Genomic DNA, 22,397 nt, shown 5'->3' with positions numbered 1-22,397 from the left:
AGCCTCAAGCCAACAGTCAAGGATGATGGTGGGAGTTTTGGGACTGAAAATTTGGACTGCCCATGATGTAGACACCTGCAGATTCCTCATCCAGGTTGAAAAGGGTGAAGAAAGGGGAAAATATGAAGCAGAACGTTTAGGCAGGAAGCAATGCGCTGATGAAAAAGAGCTGTGGGTCCCCTACTGAGGCTCAGCGGTGTAGCTAGCCGCTCGGCCGCCTGGGGTGGCATGCACCCTGCACCCAGGGGTGGGGCAGGCCACCCATAGGGCGGGGCATGCCACGGAGCCTCCAAGGAGCTGAGCGGGAGGCAACGGGCAGATGCAAGCCCCACACTGCCCTTTTGGGCGTGGCAGAGCCTGCAGGCGCCCAAGCCACTGTGTCACTCCCAGGAGAGACATGTGGCTTGGGTGCACTGCAGGCCCCACGGTAAGTGTTGCCCCCTGTGGTGTGGCACCCAGTGCGCCCCCCTAACTACACCTCTGTGTCTCAAACCACCCATCAAGTCTCTTATATCGTAAGAACATGAGAAGAGCCTGATGGACCAGGCCAATGGCCCATCTAATTCAGGATCCTGTTCTTATAGTGGCTAACTACAAGCCTGTGGGAAACCAACAAGTAGGACCCCAGCACAAGAACACTTTCTCCTTAAGTAGTTTCCAGCAATTGGCATTCAGAAGCATTGCTGCCCCCAACTGTGGGTGAACAGCGTAGCTACCGTGGTTGGTAGCCATTGATAGCCCTCTCCCTCCATGATACTAGCCCTGTCCCTTGCAAAACGAACCCCTTTCTTGATTTTATACTTGGCCCAACTCTTCTCTAGTCTCAAAGCTCCCCCCACCCGCCGGACTCTATTTATTTCAGCAGCAGAGCACCATCCAGAGGAGGGGAAAAAACGCCCCAAATTCCTCCCTGGGCCAGGCTCCAAGCTTTCCCTGCCACTAATTAAGTGATATTAAGGAAGCAGCAAATGCCACAAGGAAATTGGCAGCTGAAAAAGGACTCCAATCTGACGACGAGGAGATTGCTTTGCAGGGAGAAAGCTCTGCAGCTGCAGCTTGGCCTGGGAGGGCTTCTTTGCCTGCGAGAGCCCGTCCTCTAAGGGGGCTGTGCCGGCCTCCCCCACCCCCCCAAAAAAAATCTGGCCAAAGAGAAAAGTTCAAAGAGCGTTAGGATGTTAGGTCTGCTCGTGAAATGTACTTCTCTTTCTCTCTCACAACCCTCTTCCACATGTTTGTCCCCGACAAGGGCCAACTTCTCTCTCATTACTCAAAAAGCAATGCAGAAGAGGCTGTGTGTGACTTGCGTTTAATTAGACCTGATTGTTCTGTATTGGGGGCAATAGGGAGTAATCTGCAAAAGCTAAAATTTGACGCCTGCTCTCATTTCGATCATGCAAGCTGAAGGACTATAAACCCATAGTTGTTGGCTTTGTTTTGTTTTTAAAAAAACAATTTGAGAAGAAATATTGAGTTGTATAGAGTGTTAGTTATACTCAGTGTAGACCGGTTGAAATTAATAGACATGGCTGACTTAGGCTCATTAACTTTAATGGGTCTACTCTGAGTATGTTAACTGGAGACAAACCACTGTTTTTGTACTTGTAGAATATGCCTAGTCTTGGACATATTTCTTCTTTTTTAAAAATAAGAATAATCAGGCAAAATTTAAGGGCCAGATTTCAGATATAGAAATGGACTCTGTACTACACAGATCATGCCTTTCTGAGGTACTGATTCTTAACATAGGCAGAAAAATTACACATTCCACAGCTGTGCCAACTCCACACAGGCTTACCTGTGCAGACACCAACACCAACACCACAGAATATGGTTTTTGGGTGCAGGATGCAGCTTCTGAAGAATATCTGCTTTCATTAAAACAATTAAAAATAATAAAAACTGAGCAAGTTTCTAGTCCTTACGGAGGCCAAACTATTTGTTATTTGTGTGTGAGAGAGTGATGTAGAACTTTGCTCTGTTTTTTAATCTAGTTTTTAGGATTTTTTACTAAATGTTATTGGGTATATTTTTATGCAAACCGCATAGAGACTTATTATATTAAGCAGTATCAAAATTTTATGACTGGCTGAATGAATGAATGAATAAATAAAATTACCTAAATAATAAAATAAATTAGGCATGCTTCCAAACCTGTGAGCAATATGTAGGGAGATCTGGGAAGCTGGGATATATAGTCAGCTAGATAGGGGGACTGAATATGTGTGGGGTTTCATGCCTCTGACTAGTTTCTCTCCCCACCCCCACCCTGTGCCTAGGCAAGCCAGAATAAATTATGCAAAGCAGCAAAAGTTTCAGAATATAAAATCCTGTAAAAATAACGAAAACAGCAGGCAACAGGTTTTTTTTTTACCAGACCTTTCAGCTTCGAATTATACCCTACAGAAATTCTTTTTAAAATAATGGTACTGTTACCCACTTAAAAGAAATTTTAGATCAATTAATCACAAGTCTTAGACCGTCTATCTATTAACAATTCAATTAAAACCTGCATCTACTTGAATATGAATTAAAAAATGAAAATCTACTCATGGGGTGGAAGGGGAAGCATAGTTCCATAATACTTAACAGGTGACACAACCAGATCCACATCATATGTTTAAAGTGCATAGCTTCCCCCAAAGAATCTTGGGAACTGCAGTCCGACCACAGAGTACAATTCATAGCATTCTTAAACTACAGTTCCCAGGATCCTCTGGGGGAAATAATGTGCCTTAAATGCACACTGGATGTGCTTCAAATGTATGAGGTGGATCTATCAGTACCTGGTATTCTGACAGTGACAGGCAGAGAGGCGGGGGGACCCCCTTAGGTCAGGGGTGTGGAACCACCTGCAATGTCAGGGCTGTATTAAACCCATTCAACCTTTCAGAGGGTACATTCCAAGGAAGGGTGTAGTCAGAGGCAAAATTCAGCAGGATTAAAAGCTTTGTTTTACTTAAACTGCTTGGAGGGTTTTGTTGATTAAGTGGTATATAAATCATGCTGCATATCTTTTTAAGCAGCCCAGCGCTCTCAGCCCCAAAGCAAAGGAATAGATCTAATGTAAGCCCTCCTCAAGAGTACACCCCTTGAAACTGATTGGCACGACCATCTTATGTACATTAATTTCAGTGGGTCTACTTTGAATAAAATACGACTGGATATAATCCCATAATCCATTAGACCCATTGCTATTAATGTTTTAACCTGTTTTTTTTTTTAAGAAAATAAATGTACTGAGCCCTAGCGAAAGCACTAAAAAGATCAATCTGGAAACACCTCTGATCAAAAGTACACACCCCTCATGAATCTACAGTGGTACCTCGGGTTACATACGCTTCAGGTTACAGACTCTGCTAACCCAGAAATAGTACCTCGGGTTAAGAACTTTGCTTCAGGATGAGAACAGAAATTGTGCTCCGGTGGCACGGCAGCAGCGGGAGGCCCCATTAGCTAAAGTGGTGCTTCAGGTTAAGAACAGTTTCAGGTTAAGAATGGACCTCCGGAACGAATTAAGTACTTAACCTGAGGTACCACCGTACTATATTCCTGTAGGGAGAATGACAGTAGTTCCATGAATGTCTCTCCCAGTGGGACAAAACAGCAGCTTGAAGAAGGGGGATGGGGAATAATAACCCTACTCCTAATTTTTATCCTGCTCTTTGCCCAAAGAGCTCAGGAATGTTGAGTTGCTTCTCCCACCTTTAATCTTCACAGCCACCCTGTGAGGTAGGATAGGCAGATCAGGGGAGTATAACAGGCATGGCTTTCTTTTTGGCCAGAAACTCACTAGAGCTCTGTCCTGGCACCTCTCGGGTGGGTGTCATTGCCATTCTAAGAGAACGAGGCAGGCGTTCAGGGTGAGTTCCGGCACCTCTTTTTCTAGAAAAACAGCACTGCCGTTATAGGGATCTGAACTTGGTGGGTCTCTTTGTTCCAAGATACCACCCACTGGCTCTCTTTAGATCAGGAAGGGGGTTGGTTGGAAACATTAATCACCCCCCATCTCTCCTGATGGCTCCCCAGCTGCTGTCCAGTTTTTGCTCTCTGCTAAGTTTGTGGAAATGGCAATGCAAGCTTTTCTCCCCCCCCCCCAAACTGGGAGGGATGGAAAGGGCCCCCTAACACGCAACCTCTGGAAAAGAAGCGAGGGGGGGGATAGCTTTAACAGAGAAACAACATCTCAGGAACAGAGGGAGACATTGTCCCCACCTGCTGTAATCCAGTGAGACTGCTGGTGTCAGTCATCACCCCGTTCCCTGCTGGGCTAAGGAGACATCAAAGCCTGCCCCATACCATCTTACATGCTCTTTATCAGCTAATCAGGCTATTCTTAGCTAAATAAAGCTCCGTTAAATCCCCTGCTCGCTGGGGCATTCCTGTCCTGCTGCCCATCTGCTGGTGAGGGTGAGCAGAAGCAGTCCGCAGGGAGAAAAAAGGCAGGGACAATGCGGTGCGTCCTGAATCCCCTCCCAACAACTGCTCTGTGGGTCCCGTCTCCCACCCAGTCCTCCTGCACACCCCCCCCCAAAACATACTTCGTTTCTTTAATTTTGCTTCTCGGATGGCCCGAGCTAAAGATGTCAACGGCCCCAGCAAATCGTGACATGGATTAAGGGGGCCTTTATGATTGAGCAGCCGACGCTTTGCGCAGATTGGAGCGTTGTTGTTTTTTTTTTTGAAACAATTTTACAGCAATGGAGTATATACAAAAAAAGAGAGGGACCCAAGGAAAGAAATAAAAGGAAAAGCTGAGAAAAGCAACACAGATATTTGCAAAAAGGAAGGTGGGCTTGGGAGCAAAAGAAAAAGAAAGAAACAGCAAAGAAAGAGAAAGGGAAGAAATTGAAAGAAGGTGAAGGAAGAAAAGAAAAAGAAGAAGAAGCGGAGGAGGAGGAGGAGGAGGAGGAGGAGGAAAGTAGTTTGGGAGTTGTTTCTTACCATGGTTTTCTTTGAATTAAAGCAAAGGTGGTTTAGAGAGCAGTATATATGCATGGATTAAAAAGTATGATTTAGAAAAAGAAAAGACCACTTGAAAAGAACACCCCACAGTTGAATATTTTTTTAAAAAGAGCAATCTGATAGGCCCTCTTATCTAAACAGGAACGCTAAAAGAGGAGAGCATTCATGGCTTGGGAATAAATAAACGTGTTGGCAAAGTGGGGAGGATTCAGAAAGGTGCAGAAAGACTGCATTTCCTCACACTCTAAAATGATGATGATGATGATGATGATGATGATGACAAACAGCAGGTTCCAGGGCAGGCTGCAACACTTTAAAATTCAGGATTCAAAAGTTTAAAACAGATTACGGTCACAGGAATGGCAGGGCCCTGAAAAGGCAGATCGCAGGTGTCTCAGGGTAAAGAGATTTATCTTCAGCATTCGCCTGTAGAGTGAAGCCAGACTCACCCCTTTGCGGAGGGAGTTCCACAGCTTAGGGTCTGTTACAGACAAGCAAGGCCCTCTCCTTGGCTGCCACCCGTCACAACTTGGTGGTGTAACTACCAAGAGCGTCTCCTCTGCCAATGTCAGCACCCAAGAGGGTCTGTATGGAAGAAGGCAGTCCCTCAGATATTTTTGGCCTAAATTATTTAGGATTTTATCCACTGGATGGCAGAGTCTGAGGTGACCCAATGACACTGACAGGCAGCAGGTCAAGGAGAGGCAGACACATCACTCTGGACCATTGGACATCTTGGCTGGGGGCTGATGGGGGCTGACATCTAAAACTGCTGAAGAGCACCACACTTAGGGCTACCCCTGGTAGACAATAGAGCTAGATGGACCAATGGTCTGACTCAGTATGAGGCAGCTTCCAGAAATCCTAACTCTGGCAAAGACCTCCTCCTGGTGGCGGAAGAGAGGAGTGCATGAGTCTGGCATTGAGTGTGGGGTCCTTTCTGCTCATGCACCAATCATGCCGTATGCAAGCACACAAAACAAGTGTTAACACAGAAAGGCTTCCTTTGGGTAGATGTGCATTGCTGTATTGAGAGGAGGAACAGCTGGAACGGGGAAGGGTCCTGCCCAGGCCACCCTATGGCTCTACAGGTTAAAGCAGAACTGGGGAATCTCTACAATATATTGAACTGCAAGCTCCTATTCTCCCCTGGCCATTGGGCCATGCTAGCTGGTACAGTTAAGACTGTACCAGTCCAACCACATCTAGAGGGGCTGCAGGTTCCTCACCCCAAATCAAAAAGAGGTATCCCCCCTTTTTCCTGAAGGACTGTCTCTTCTAAACAGAGGCATCCCTCCATTCGCTGTATGCAGTAGGCAATGTTGCTGCTTCAATCTGGAATGGAGGAGACTGTGACCCTCCACAGGCTCCTGCGTTTCAGCTTCCATTCTCCCCGGCGGCTCGTCATGTTAGCTACAAGGGCTGATGCGAATCTGGGAGGCCACCGGTTTCCCATTATTCCAATGTCAAACCCGCACACTGAGTTGGAAAGCAAAGCCTTTACCTTTTCTGCTTCTGGTTCTTCGCTTGCTTTGGGAAGGCAGAGGTGGCACTGAGATTCTTAGGGGCGTCCCGGAGCCCAAAGCTCTTTGCCACGTGGCCCAGATGGAGAGATTTTATGTGGAAGATGTGCTTGAGGCTGGCTGGGTAGGTTGCATACGACCGGATGAAAGACTGCAGAGCTGGAGGGAAAAGGGAGGAAGAAAAATGAATGTGGCCGTTGGGAATTTTCCTTTGCAAAAAGGGATTACGTGCCATCGCCTCTCAGGTGAGATTATCTTCCTGTTGGGACACTCTTCATTTGAGCTCAAGCTCACCTCCAAAACAGATGCAATGTCCACTAAGCATATGCAGAAAGCCAGTCACATACCATCAAATTACCAAAATAAATCCCCTGCACTGGGCAACATTTGTGTATCACAACAGCAGTTAAAACATGGGTGGTTTTCAGAACTTGAGTCTGCAATTCTACATTAATATACCAGGGAAAGAGTCCCTTTGAACTCAACGGGGCTTATTTCTGGGTAGACACATAAAGGATCACATTTTTATTGCTATAAAAAAAACCCACAAGTGCGTAAGATGTGATTTGATGTTGGGTTTTTTTCTGATTGGCATGGCTTAGGGACTAATTTTATTACAGAAGCTTCCCTGCCCATCAGCTGTGAAAGCACTGCTGTCCATCCAGCTCACATGTGCAAGCCGGAGGGGCAGCAGAGCTTGCACAGCTGAGGTGCAGGGAAGTGGCTGCTGCTTCGCTACCCTGCACGTCAGCTGCTAGGTGGGGAGGCATCCTGCTCACGAGGAGACCCTCCCCAAAGCTTGAAGAGAATGTCCTCTCCAGGCTCTGGGGAGGGTCTCCCTGCAAGTCAGGAGGACTCTCCAGGATGCTCCCCATTTCCGGGATCTACTTCCGAGTTCCCAGAATTGCATGTGTGCATGTTCCCTCACAAATACAGTGGTACCTCGGGTTACAGACGCTTCAGGTTACATACGCTTCAGGTTACATACACCGCTAACCCAGAAATAGTACCTCGGGTTAAAAACTTTGCTTCAGGATGAGAACAGAAACTGCGTGGCGGCAGCAGGAGGCCCCATTAGCTAAAGTGGTGCTTCAGGTTAAGAACAGTTTCAGGTTAAGAACGGACCTCTGGAACCAATTAAGTACTTAACCCGAGGTACCACTGTACAGCATGCACATATGGGAAGTTGTTTGTATTTATATACATATGTGTGTGTGTGTGTGTGTGTGAGAGAGAGAGAGAGAGAGAGAGAGATCTGTCTCAAATAATTAGCAGGTTGTCACCCATGTTAGTCCTACTCAGAGTAGGCCCACTGAAATCGAAAGACTTGACCAACTTAAGGTGTTCATTTTAATGGGTCTACTCAAGAGTAAAATTTAGCCCTATGCATATTACCCACAATCTGTATTATGAATTGTTTATTTGTAATGCTTGAATTATCATCTGTCATTTTCCCGTCGTAAGGTATTGGGCAGCTTACTACTTTTATTAAAGTCCCTTGTATCAGTAGCTCCTAAACTCACCCCACCCAACTTGAAGAACGCAGAAGGTCTTGGCAGGCGACTTAATTATTTTTCTGCCTGTTGTAGCAATTGCAAAGCGGTGTGCTAGAGCCTGTATGGTTTTCAACTGTATTCTTATTGCTCCTTTTGTTTCTTCTATATTGAATTCTATTGTGTTATGATTTGCATCCCACAGAATCCAGACAATTCCAAACTGTGATTTGATAAAATACAACAAGAAGAAATAAAAGGAGAAATAAAAATGCAACTAAAAATCAATATGAATGTTTAATGTGATGGAAGGTCCACCTAATGTCTTCAACCAGAGATCCGCAGACACACCATGAAGCTCATGGACATCGTTTGGGAATCCTTGTCTAACAGTTTTCAGTATCATTCTGAGGCTTGCCCCTCCCTCTCTGTTGACCCCAGATGGAGAAAAAGCAGCTGTAAAGCAGCACAAACACTTCTTTAAAAAAGTTTTAAAAAACCAAACAAATGCCTTGTGTGACTCTTGCAGGCCACCATAGGGACAGCTACTGCAATGGCCAATGAGCACTTCTAAACTATTGGCTATGAGTCCTAGAAGACTTGCACACCATTTTCCTCCTGGCCTGGTGTCAGGGAACTGCCATCAGAACGAGAGACGGAGGCAGGACCACCCAGCGATGCCGGAGAGGGGACGAGCAGGGGGGAAGGATTTCAACGTAACACCCATAGAGAAGATAGGGAGATGGAGAAATTGGTGACAGGGCTCCAAGACCCTTCCCCCGACGATAGTGGAGAGAGTGCTGGGACGCCCCTGCCTTCCCCTTACTTGCGCAGATGCGTTCCACGCAGAGAACATAGGAGGAGACTCGGGGTCAAACAGCTTTTATGCTGGAAGAGGTTCAAGAGACGCCCACTGACGGATTCTGCAAGTGACTAACAGGTCACGGAGGGCGAGCTCCGACCCTAAGCATGGTTGGGGCAAGCAAGCTAACTGAACTGAAGTAAGGTTACGCACAAGTAACCCCTAACAACCATTACACCTGGGGGTATAGCCCAACTCCAGATAAGATACAGGGGCTGTCGCTGTTGAGGGTTTTTTTTTAAATTTTTTTATTTTTTATATTTTAGATCTTGTAATTTATGTGGAAATTGTTCAGTCCGGTTGTGTATTTTAAAAAATGTTTTATTTATTGTTCATGACTACTTCTGCTATGTTGTAGTTATGAATTCTTTTCATGCTGTAAGGCACCTTGAGTGTGGTTTGAACTGTAGAAAGCTGGCATACAAATAAAACTATGTAGGTACGTAGACAGTGGTACCTCTGGTTGCGAACGGGATCTGTTCCGGAGGCCCGTTCGCAACATGAAAAGAATGCAACCCACAGCGGCACATCTGCACACGCACGGGCTGCAATTCGCCGCTTCTGTGCATGCACGTGACATCATTTTGCGCATCTGTGCATGCACGAGCGGCGAAACCCAGAAGTAACCCTTTCCGGTACTTCCGGGTCACCGCAGGACGTAACCTGAAAGAATGTAACATGAGGTATGGCTGTACTTGCAAAGGAGACCACTAAAGATTTCATGCTTTGCAGGGTTAGCCCCCAGTTCTCGTTCCCTCCGATTCTCACCCCAGAATTCTCACATTTCTGGTTTTCAAATAAATCCCAGCGATGCAGCTCGGGACCCCTCCCCACTTTCTCTCCCTACCCTCATCTCAGACCCCTGCCTCCCCACCCCAGACCACGCCAGTCCCTTAACTGCATCGAAACCTAACACTGCTCCCCCACCAGTCTCTTTTGCCCTTCCTCACTGAGTCAGTAGACCAGCACGTTTGCCCACAGCTTAAGCCTAATCTCTCAGGGGTGGCAGGAGATTGGGGTTTACGAACAGTAATAAAAATGTCATTTTAGCGAGATCAGTTCCTGGAAGGACTCTGGGAATCCATCAAAGCTCTGTTTGCCAAGCAAAGCGAACACCATTTCCCAATCAATGAGGGAGTAACGAAGGAGAGAGCGTTGCAACCCCTTCTTCTCATTTCACATCATCAATTTTTTAGAGACCCGTCTGGCGGGGGAGGGGGAACACAGGAAGAAAGAGAGGGGAAAATACCGGCGGGGGCGGGGGTGTGTGTGAGTTGCCAACCTTTCTAAAGGTAATGTTTGATATTTTAAGATGTTCAGTCACGACTTCAGGCCCAACTTCATCATACAGGTGGTTTAAAAGCCACATGGACAAGAGTTGCTCGGTTCAAAGCACAGAAAGGCTGGCCTACATGTCTCTGCTTCTTTCCCGCTCCACCACACAAAGCAAGTTCCTAGTCCATATTGGGCAGGGAGGAGGGAAAAAACTGGAAACACAAGTCAGAGTCTGCCATTTTTGTGGGTATGCACACCTGTCTTTTCCCTTCCTGAGCTCAAGGCGAATGACCACAATACAGAAAACATCAGGGAAACCTTTATCTAAAAACCTTATTTAAAAAGGCAGAGGCAGAGGAGTATGAAAAAAGCAGCCAGCAGGTTCAGTACCACTGTCTCCCCTACTCAACAGCCTGACCGTAGATGGTCGCAAGAGGCTTACAGAGCAATCAATAAAACAATTAATCAATCAGATTAATATGGCATTAAAAAACCAACAACCCAAGTTCATAGGTAATCCCCACCCCATAAAAAGGCACAGCACAACTCTGAATAGAAAGGTCTACATTAAATGTCTGAAGTTCAGCAGGGAGGCGGGGGGGGGGGCGTCTGATCTCAGCTGGAAGGGGGATTTACTATAATGAATGCACAGTTCCTAGTGCACATGAGCTATGTGGTAACTACCAAAAGAGACTCTCACCCGAATAGTAAGGAAGCTACGTGGCTGGCAAACCTCCTTTAGGAGGTTATTCTGGAGCCACGACTGAAATGGTCCCCCCTTTCTCATTGCACCCAGTTTGAATCTGCATCCCACCAGAACACTGAATTGAGCATGCCGTGGTCAACCATTGCAGGGAGGCAGCAACTACTAATGGTAGCTAATATGACAGGTCCCATGAATTGCAGGGTGAGGGAGGGGTATCCAATGTTAATCCTACTCAGAGTAGCCCCTTTGAAACTAATGGACATGGCTCACTTAGGTCCATGAACTTTAATAGGGCCACTCTCAGTGGAACTTGGTTATATGCAATTCAAAGGAACTTCACCTCTGTCAGATTGGTTCTATGGGATCTGGAATATAGCTATACAGTGGTACCCCAGGTTACAGACGCTTCAGGTTACAGACTCCGCTAACCAAGAAATAATACCTCGGGTTAAGAACTTTGCTTCAGGTCGAGAACAGAAATCGTGCGGTGGCAGCAGGAGGCCCCAATAGCTAAAATGGTACCTCAGGTTAAGAACAGTTTCAGGTTAAGAATGAACCTCCAGAACAAATTAAGCTCTTAACCTGAGGTACCACTGTAATGCATAACTTTGCATATTATCTTTGGGCACGTAAAAATCAAATGTATGAAAAGCAGTTGAAATTGTCAATTTGTCACCAAGGTTTGGAGTAAGTTTGTTGATTCTGCACATTCCCAATCCATGCTAAAACAAGTATAACCAATCTCTTTCAGATTTTTGGGTTTCTTCTTCTTTTTCTTCTTCTTTTTTTTACTTGTTGGCATCCCATTTTTACTTGTTGGCATCCATCTGTCCTGAAAGACAATGGAGTGCGCCTCTGGGGGTGAAGTCAAACCGCTGGGAGAATCACAGTGCCTGCCATTTTAAATCTGCCCCCACAATTCCCAGTGCTTTATACGGAGTCAGCCCATTGGTTCATACAGCTCAGTGTTGTCTACACTGACCGGCAGCAGCTCTCCAGCAACTCTCAAACAGGAGGTTTCACCCAGTCCCACCTGGATTGAAACCAGGACCTTCTGCATGCAAAGCAGGTGCTCTGCAATGAAGCCATGGTGCTTCAAACAGCAATGTAGGAAGGTCTTTCACAGTCAGGCCACTAGTCCATCTAGTTCAGCACTGTCTACACTGACCAGCAGCAGCTCCTCAGGATTTCAGACAAGAAACCATCTGGAGATGCTGGTGATTGAACTCTGGGGCCTTCTGTGGGCAAAGCAGATGCTCTAAAAAGTACCCTGACAGTTAAGTCCAGTCGCAGATGCCTCTGGGGTTGTGGCGCTCATCTAGCTTTACAGGCTGAGGGAGCCGGTGTTTGTCCGGATCATGTGGCCAGCATGACTAAGCCGCTTCTGGCACAACAGAACACCGAAACCAGAGCAGCACACAGAAACGCAGTTTAGCTTCCCACTGGAGTGGTACCTATTTATCTACTTGCACTTTTTGGCATGTTTTCGAACTGCTAGGTTGGTAGGAGCTGGGACAGAGCAACGGGAGCTCACCCCATTGCGTGGATTTGAACCACCGACCTTCCGATCGGCAAGCCCAAGAGGCTCAGTGGTTTAGACCACAGCACCACCCGTGTCCCCCACAGCCACAAAGGAAAGAGTTAGGAAAACTGTGGTGGTCAAGTCTCCACACGGCCCCTGAAAAGTTCTGCAGGAGGAAACAAGGCCCTTGGACTGCAAGAAGGGTTTCCATCCTAGCTCTAGCCACTGAGTTATGGGCCCTTCCTAAAGAACAGAGTGAGGATGAACAGCCAGATATTTTTAAAAAGTAGCTGCTCCTTTGGGAAGGGGTTCTGTGAGGCAACGCTGGCTACCAACAACATCGACCAGGTCAAAACATAAATTGAAGCGAAGAGCTTGGGGTGGGGAGAGAAGGCTAAGAAAGAGAGAGAGAACTGTGCATTTGGCATCGTTTCCGTTTGATTTCCTGCCATAAACAGGAGAGCCAGCTGCCGCGTTAATTATTCACCATCCTTGGCTTCAACAGAGGAGGAAGAATGGAGGGAGGTTTATGGAAGCCAGCCGGCGTTTGGAAATCCTGCATATGCAGACAGCAAGAAAGATGGGGCGATGGAGGAAGGGCAAGGAGGAGCCACCTTTGCATGGGACGCAAAACTGGGAAAACACAGAGGGCGAGGGAGAGAGAAAGGGAAGCGTTTAAGATATTCATGGGAAATGCAGGGCTGGTATCTCTCCCTCTGCAGTCATCCAGCATTGCATAAAGGTTCAGGCTCTGGCACCGAAGAAGAGAATCGCATCTGCCTTTATGGAGCCCTCAACTGCATAAACTGCGAGCACCAATATGGGGTTGGTAATGTAAGAGCCTCTCCCCACCCCCACCCTTGATATCTTGTGCCACTGTTGATGGTGTAGAACACAGTCAAGAAGATGCCTGCTGGTCAATTATTCCCAGTCCCACCAAGCAAATCCTGAAGCCTGCAGAATTTGGAGGGTCACTGCTTCCTTGTCCGTAAAATGGGATGTGAGGGGAGAAATCATATTCCGGACTGGTTGTGTGCCAATGGTTCTGCAGCAGAGTAGAAAAAGGAAAAAGGAGGGAGTGGCCTTGGGATCAAACTTTAGAAGGTTTCTTGCTGGCTCTTCCTCCTGCTGAAAATGGGCCTGAAAGCAGTGTTCTCTTGCAGCCAATAGAATATGCTGCTTTTTGTGACTGGTTGTTGTGTTTGCAAATTGTGACTGTGATGTTTGCAAATTCACTCTTGGGCTCAAAAAGTTCAGCTACCCCTGTGCTGAACCATAGTAGCATGATGGAAAGATGTTTGCTTCTGATTTCACCTAACCATAGTTTAGTTGCAGTGTTCAGCTTAACTGTAGTTAAAGCAAGAGAGTGGAATTCATTCTCGTGCCGAGGAAGGGAGGGTGTACATCTAGGAACAAAGGAAGCTGCCTTATACAGGGTCAGACCATTGGTCCATCGAGCTCGGTGTTCTCGGCATTGACTGGAAGTGGCTTTCCAGGATTTCAGACATAAGGCCCTCTCAGCCCTACCTGTAGATGCTGAGGGCAGCAGCTGAGACCTTCTGCACCCAAAGCAGATGCTCTACCATTGACCTATGGTTCTTACCCTATATAGGGTTGGCTGCTGAAAGCTGAACTTGGTTATGACAGAGTTAGCACTACGGCATTTCACCTAAACCTATTAGAAGGTTTTAGCTGGTTTCAGAAGGTTGTTTTGTGGAGTTTTAATTGTGTTCTGTTACCCTGCTTGCTGCTCTGGGCTCCTTCAGAAGGAAGGACGGAATATAAAATATAATATTATTTTAAGAAACACCACTCAATGATGCAATAGTAAAAATAAAATAAAAAATGTTTTTCATCGCCCCCTCTCTCCTGCTAAAACTAAAAAAAGGATTACATTCTAAGATTATCAAAAACAAAAAGACTCCTAACCTTTTTTGGCCCGCTGAACAGTTTCTGCATTAGAGTGGACGTAATTCTCGAATTCCGTCTGCAAGATGGTGGCTCTGCGTCGCACTTCCTGGGGGTCATCGCTGTGGAACTTCTGTAGCAGACGAAGAAAGTGGGGGCGGGGGAAGAAGAAAGAATGAAGCAGTTTTGAAAGAGATTTTATACCCAGTTCTTCAGTTCTGTTTATTCAGCTTATGAATCGCTCTGCCATGGGGACAGAGATGGGGGAAACACACAGTAAAAACCACTGAAACGAAACATCCATTAAAACAGATCAAATGTACCAAAAGTGTTTGCCAATTAAGGATGTCACATATTAAATGTCCCAAAGTAGAGGCCACCCTTTCCAGGTTACCAGACTTCCAGGAAAAAAACCCAGATCAGTTATTTAGTATTTAAAAACCTTTATGAGCTGGCTGCCTTTCCAATCAATTTTTATCATTATCAGCCCAAGCTGAAGAAGGTGGTGGGACAAATAAAGAGGTTCCCCTCTGCTGATCTTAATGCCTGAAAGTATCAGTAGGGAAGAATATCTTTCAGATATTTGAGGCCAGGGAGGGGAGGGGTGGCCTGGGGAGATTCCTGAGGGCCAGAGAGGGACCCAGAGGGCCACATTCAGGGCCTGTGCTGTCTTATTCTTGAGTTTGCACTGATAGCCCCCAAGCTCTCTGGGGTTGCAACTCCCCTCCCCTTCCTGAGATGTGAATGAAGCTAGCCAAATTCAACCATACAGCAAAAATGTCTAAAACAAAGAGCCCCTTCCCCAATATCATAAAAACCTGCTGGATATTCAGAGGAACACCATGAAGGTTGGACAGAGCCATCACGGTCTGTATGATTGGCAGGTGAGATGATGTTACTGGTGCTGCCACTAGGGGCTGCTTGATTAGCGGTGACCTGTGTCAGGGCCTTCTCAGTGGCTGCTCCCTATTTGTGGAATGCCCTCCCTGTTAAGATGTGCCTGTCTCCATCAGAACAAGGAGGAATCTAAATGCATTCCTGTATCACCCAGACATTCAGTGGCTGAAATACACTGCTCCTGGTGTCATGTGACCACTGTTAACTGTATTTTGAATGCTTAAAAAATATATATTATTGACGCGTTTGCTGCTCTGGGCTCCTTCAGGAGAAAGGATGGGATACCAATTGAATCAATTAAAAATAATATATTACACACACACACACACACACACACACACACACACACACACACTTACACTCTTCTCCTGAGCTCATCCTAGGGGCAGAACTGACAATCTTCGAGATGCACACCTTCCAATATATTTCTTCTTTTCTAGAGCAAAACCCCCTCACAGATCACCTTCCACATTTCCAAAATAACTTACATGGCCTTCAGCATCCCTAACCATATCTATGGTGCAATTTTACATAACATAGCAACCTGTCAGCATCTTTGAAGCCAATCTACCAAAGACGGTATCCTCCCCCCATCTTCCAATCCTTTGCTAAATAAGCATTTATGCCATTATTAACATATTCCCTGTTAAATCTGTGCCTCTCCCATGCCCCCCACAACACCATTTTTTGGCATGCAACTGCCAGTATTATTAAGAGGAATGGAAAGATAAAAACCTTGCGGAAGTAGAAAGAGGAAAAGGAAATGAAAGAACATATCCAACTGAGGTTTTGCTCAGAACAGACTCACTGAAATTAAAGCACCTAAATTAGTGATGGCTGTTCATTTCAGTGGGTCTGCTCTGAAGTGGCCTAGTGGATTGGGCGGCTTGAAGAGGATGGTACAGATTTATGGAGGAGAAAGCTATCAATGGCTTCCAGCCACAGTGGCCATGCTCTGCCTCCAGTTGGAGGCAGCAATGCTTCTGAAACCAGTTTCTAGAAAACCACAGGAGGGAAGAGAGCTACTGTGCTCAGCTCCTGCTTCTAGGCTTCTTACATCTGTGTGGCCACTGTTTGAACAGGATGCTGGACTGAATGGGACCTCTTTTGGCGTGGTTTAGAAAGGCTCTTTCCATGTTCTTCCTCCACCATTGGTGGCAGTTTGCTTCTGGATGCCAATTGCTGGAAACCCCAGGAGGACGAGTCCTTTGCACTTGTGGGTTTCCAACAGGCATCTGGTCAGCCACTGGCCTGATCCAGCAGGCTCTTCTCATGCTCTTATACATCCCTATGTAAACAAGTGCAAGGAAGGTTTAGCTAAGGGTTTTGCAATCTAATTGTTAAGCAGCTTCTATTTTGTCTGAATGGTTTTCTTACATAAGCATTTAATAAAATGCTGGTGTTTTTGGAGAAGGAAAACTCTGTTCCTAAACCTCCGCTGCCCTGCAACTACACTCATTCATGAGAAAGACTTTGAGAGGAAACCCTGAGGAACAATCTGTACCCGCTGCCCTGTGGGACATCTTCAGGAGATGGAAAGGCTGAGGAGTAAACCCTACACAAACCTGGAGTTGAGTCCCTAAGACAGTTGGATGGTGTCTTGTATGTCTCCTTCCAGCAACTCCTGCAGCTAAGCTGGTGTAAAATGTATTGCTCCGCTTTCCTTTGGACCACATCAGTGAGGCTGAGAGAGGGTAATTGTCATCTGGACAGCCCAGGACCTCCATACACATTGCCCAGGCTTGCACCCCAGAGAGTCACTTCAGTACTGCTACAGCTGCAGAAATAATGTGTGAGGCAGCAATTATGAGCTACCGGCCTCTACAGCCACAGCAGGTGCTGTGATTCTCCAGCAGTTTGACCTCAGAGGTGCACTCCATGGTCCCTCATGATAGACAGAAGTGTGTGTCACTCACAATATAGCTGCGGAGTGGCAGACAATATTTTGGACTCCATCTCCCAGGACCCCCAGCAGAAGGCATGGCCACTAGCCAGGGGATGAAGGAGGTTAAAGTTGAGCAAAAGACAGTGGGCTATTCCTGTAGGAAGGCACGCTTCAACCAAAGCTGAACACAATTTTAACAGTTCACATTGAGTGCAATGGGGAATGGCTAAGTAGGAGCTTAACAGTTCAAAGGTCGTAGCTTGGTGGTAGAACATCGTGCTTTGCATGCAGACAGTTCCAGGTTCACTCCTAGCATTTCAAGGTAGGGATGGAAATGCCCCTTGCCCAAAACCCTGGAGAGCTGCTGCTGGTAAGTGTAGAAAATACTGAGCTAGATGGACCAACATTCTGATGCCATATAAGGCAGATTCTGATGCACATGTCTCCAAAAGTAAGTCCCACTGAGTTTAGTGGGGTTTATTTCCAGGTAAACTGGTATAGGATTGCAGCCCAAATCCTACTGATTTATCAGGAGGACTTTGAAGTACATGATTATTAGCTGCATTTTGCCTGAACTAAGCATAAATTTCTACTCAGGAAGGAGTGCATATTTCTGAGCCTAGATCTGGATATGCAAACCATCATTTGTGAGGAGACTGCATTAACTGTGCCAACTAACTCTAGATTGCTGGCTGGTCTCACCAAAATGGAAAAATCTTTACACTCTCAGACACTTCCAATTCCATATATTCCAAAAAGCACATTCTGTGGCAATGGTTCGAGGAGTGTGCTTTTAAATGGGCAATTTCTGTGTGGCGTTTACTCTGTTTAGAATGCAATGCTGAAAACCAATTCAGATTTCAAACACCTAAGGGTGCTTGGTTACATTGTTTAGCAGTGAGAAAAAGTCTTGCAATATATACCAAAATATGGAGTTAAAGGGGGTGGAAGTGTTAGATCTGCTGCTGCTGCTGCTGCTGCTGCTGCTGCTGCTGCTGCTGTGTGTGTGTGTGTGTGTGTGTGTGTGTGTGTTTAAAAACAGAATGTTCATGAGCAGAATAAAAGTACAAAGGGCACCTCCTCTTGGGCAGTGCCCCATATGTGGAATTATCTGCCCTGTTCAAATTAGTGGTGACTAACCTGTGGCAGCTGGTGCCTATTGGAACTGGCAGGGCAGAAAGCCCAACAGTAGAAGGAACCAGAGGCAATGACAAACAGGGTCAGCCCCATCCTCTCCTCCTTGCTGAATTCTACAAGGGGCCACACTGAGGCTAAGGAGGAAGAAGCTGGCAGGCAGAGCTAACACCAGCACTGGAAGAAAGAAGGCAGGCAAGCAGGTAGGGGCTGCTGGAGAGAAGTCTGAGGTTGGCGTGGCAATGCCTCATTTGCCCTAATGGACCAGCCTTCTTTCCTACGTCCCTACAGGTGCTGGACTCCAACTCTCATCAGCCCCAGTCAGTATGGTCAACTGTCAGGGATGGTGTGATTTATAGTCCAACAACTACTAGAGGGCCACAACTCTCCCATCCTTGGTTCAGATAATTTACCCCTTCTGGCATGTGACCTGTTGAGGGTGCTCTTTTCCAGCAAACCTTTGTTTTTAACAGCTGTTTAAAGTTATGATGTGTTAGTCCTGACTTACACACAATGGGTTGTCTTCAGCTAAGTTCCACTCAGAGCAGACCCACTGAAAATAACGAGCCTACATTTCATAGGATTCCCAGACCTCCTGATGGCAACAAAACCACAACATGGTTTGCTTGTTTAGTGGATATATATCCCACCATTTCCGCCCTCCAAGGACCTTAAGGTGACCTACATGGTTCTCCCCCAACCTCATTTAATCCCCACAACAACCCTGGGAGATAGACAGGTCATGGGCCAAAGGGCAGGGACAGTGATCCAAGGTCAGGCAGCGTGAGCTTTATGGCCAAGTGATGATCCGAACCCAGGTCCTAGTCCAAAACTCTACCTGCACTGCACCACACTGGTTTTTACAAAAAGTCATGCATATTGATTTCAATGGGTCTACTTTGAGTAGGACCAGTTGCAACCCAATGTTCCTTTATTTATATATATGAATATATGTCCATTTATGTACTTCCTTGTGCATTCTGGTGGACAAGCGACATACAATTATTATTTTTAAAGCGAGTCAAGTCTCAGCTGTTGTGAAACGCCAAAAACTTCCTTTCCTTCTCTCCCCCTGCTCCCCCTCGCTCTTCGCCCACACCACCCCGATCCACCTTTTTTCTTTCCTTAAGCCTCCTGGGTGGCGAGAGAGTGTCACCCTCCTGCCATCTTTTTAATATGAATGTGAAATTAAGCGAGTTGCCCTTTCCCCCGGTGGACAGAATCCTCTGTTATTAAAAAGTAAAGCACTTTAATAATGAAAAACTTTCCCCCCTCCCCTCTCACCCCCCTCCCGGTGTTTTAACTGTTTAAAATTAATGAGAAGGGCAGAACGGTTGTCAAAAGCGTTATTGAAAGCGGGCAGCGAGGACGGCATAAACCCCGAAAATCCCTCCAGAGTGTTAAATAAACAGCGCTTCAGCCCTCTCCAAATCCCTCTGATGGTTATTGTATACATTCTGTATCTGAGCTCAGAATAGATCTGAGCACCAGGGAAGGCAGGAAAGGTTCCCGAATTCCAATAAAGGCCTCAAATTAAAGACAGCCCGGCGCGAATTCCAGGAGAAAATTAAAGAGACCTCAAACTTAAGTGACAGGTGACTTGCTTCTATGCCACAACTGTCTGGGGATTTAGTGATAATATGGCAATATATTACAAAGGACTCCTCATTCTCTCTCTCTCTCTCTCTCTCTCTCTCCTTCCACACCATTCCTCTCCCTCTCCCCCCCCCCACCAAAAAAATCTTCCCACCTTTTAGGTTTCAGAATGAGGCATCTCTCCTTTTTCCAGAAAAAGAAGGGAGGAAGATTTGTTTATATATATCTATTTAAAAAACAATTTCATCAAGGGTGTATACACACACAAACACACACACACACACACACACACACACACCCCTATGTACAAGCAGGTAGAGAAGCAAGTTTGGGGGTCAGAGAGAGATAAACAAACAGGAAAAAAAGAAAAGAGAAGGAAATAGTGCGGGGGGAGATACAACACATTAAAAAAAGAAACCCACGCCACTAGCATCAACCCCCCGCCAACACACAGTTCCACCATTCTCTTTATACATCTTCTCATCCCGCCCCCCCGGGAGCGATTTTATTTTTAAAAACTGCACTCTAATGGGCATGTTTTGATTTCTGCCTTCCAGGGTGGCTGGTCTGGGGAAAGGAAGAAAAATCAAAAATTAAAAACTGACTCAGAGCTGAAAAGGGAAAATACGCAGGACACAGACACAGAAAGTACTACCTGCCACCCTGGAAATAGGGTAGAGTTGTAGCCAATGACCACACCTGTAACCCCCCCCCCAAAAAAAAAATCCCACCCACTTTTGCTGCATTCGCACTTGACCTCAAACTTCCAGGTATATGCTTGACACATCATAGGTGCACGCCTAAAGAAATACTGGCTAAAGCTGCACTTAACACTGCAGGAAAAATAAACACAAGCACCAAGTATTCACATTATGGTTTGAACCTCTACAATAGGGACCAGGAACCTGTAGTTTAGGGGAAGGGCCACAGCTTCATGGCAGAACATTTGCTTTGCAAGTAGAATGTCCCAAGTTCAATCCCCAATGTCTCTGAAACCCTGAAGAATTGCTGCTGGTCCACTTATACAATACCAAACTAGATGTTCAGTTGGTTCTGACTCAGTATATAAGGCAGCTTTAAATCAGCCTTTAATTCGGAAACATGAGGACTAGAAGCTTAGTTCAGGGAGCACCATAGCTCAGTGGTAGAGCACCTAATGCAACACAGTTTAGGGGAAGGGCCCAGGTACAATCTAGGTAGACTGAAGAGGCACTGTCAGGGAACTAGGTCACATCACAGGACACAGCCAGGTGAAAACACCTGATGCAGGTCCAGTAAGGAGTGTGGCTTGGCCCCTGGACCTGAATCTCCCCACCCCTGCTGTAGCTGGACCCTGCATTCATATCCTGCTGTGATTCATAAGTTAGGATAGATGCCTGTTTAGATATAGCCTCCCACTGGAAAGACTCCAAAGAACCATCTCTGATGGCGTTTGGGGTTCAGCTGTTTCTGAGCACCTAATGCAACACAGGAGGGTTGGTAGAGGTCAAAATAAATATGTTCACTCTGATGAGGAGAAGAAGAAGAAGAAGAAGAAGAGTTTGGATTTGATATCCCGCTTTATCACTACCCTAAGGTGTCTCAAAGCGGCTAACCATCTCCTTTCCCTTCCTCCCCCACAACAAACACTCTGTGAGGTGAGTGGGGCTGAGAGACTTGAGAGAAGCGTGACTAGCCCAAGGTCACCCAGCAGCTGCATGTGGAGGAGCGGAGACGCGAACCCGGTTCACCAGATTATGAGTCCACCGCTCTTAACCACTGCACCACACTGGCTCTCATAATAATATAGCTATATATATCATGATAAGGTGTGGTCCCTGTAGATCAGCTAAGTAAACAGACATGACGTTAAATGTAAAACCTCCAGCCATTCATGCTTACATTCAATGATTCAGTTATTGGATTAAGAGTCCCTACTCAACTTTTTTTTTTAGATGCGACTGAAATAAGCATGTAACCATGTACAGCTTTTGTTGGAACTGATTGATGCTATTTTATTAAAAAGTCCTCTACTATGAATTTGTCTAATCCTCTTTTAAAGCCTTCCAAGTTGGTGGCCATCACTGCCTCCCGTGGCAGTGAATTCCATAGTTTAACTAAGTGCTGCATGAAGGACTTTATTTGTCCTGATTATAAAAGGGAGGCATCTTCCTTCCAGTTGGTGGTGGGCAGGAAGCAAGGTGAGAACTGCAATGCCTTCTCTCTTGATTTTTTTTTTTAAAGGGATACATACAAAACGAAAATTTTTGTTTTTAGCAACTTTTTGCCCTGCACCTTCCAAGCCTCTCTCTCTCACACACACACAGAGCGTGGGCCCCGCTCGGAGCCTCCCCCAGCCTGGCAGAAAAAGTGCAGGCAGATCAAATGTATTCTCTTTGTAGGCCGGTGAACATTCACACACCCAGACGCGGCCGCATATATATTTCATGTGCCTAAAGATAAAAAATACATTTTACAGGTGCTTTCGGCATCTTTTCCTCCATCAGCTCCTCAGAGAAGTCCAAACACACACACACACTCTAAAGGGGTATTTATAATGGACATCAGTGAAGACTTCTGCAAGGAGAGAAAGCTATGATGAGGTTCATTTGGTAAAGCCTTATACACTGAAAAAAACTGGAAGCACGCAAAAAA

General features: G+C 46.0%; 1 protein-coding gene and 1 long non-coding RNA gene across 3 annotated transcripts in view; one reads left to right on the top strand and one right to left on the bottom strand.

The window, feature by feature from the left end:
* DDX31 (DEAD-box helicase 31) overlaps positions 1-22,397 on the bottom strand; it is a 63,568-nt gene that overhangs the window by 4,134 nt on the left and 37,037 nt on the right. For both annotated transcript variants that reach the window (XM_083721392.1, XM_083721393.1), the window contains exons 18-19: positions 14,273-14,384; positions 6,467-6,644 (exon numbers count right to left, since the gene is read on the bottom strand). In XM_083721392.1, coding sequence (XP_083577518.1) covers positions 6,467-6,644; positions 14,273-14,384 — 290 coding nt within the window. The remainder of the gene's footprint in view (positions 1-6,466; positions 6,645-14,272; positions 14,385-22,397) is intronic.
* The window catches only part of LOC310836356, a 61,776-nt gene continuing 57,371 nt past the window's right edge, over positions 17,993-22,397 (top strand). The window contains exon 1 of the long non-coding RNA XR_014560032.1: positions 17,993-18,037. This is a non-coding gene — a long non-coding RNA (uncharacterized lncRNA). The remainder of the gene's footprint in view (positions 18,038-22,397) is intronic.

Source organism: Podarcis gaigeae, assembly GCF_964106915.1.
Source record: "Podarcis gaigeae genome assembly, chromosome: Z".
Lineage (NCBI taxonomy): Eukaryota > Metazoa > Chordata > Lepidosauria > Squamata > Lacertidae > Podarcis > Podarcis gaigeae.
This window is presented reverse-complemented; position numbering and strand designations above follow the sequence as displayed.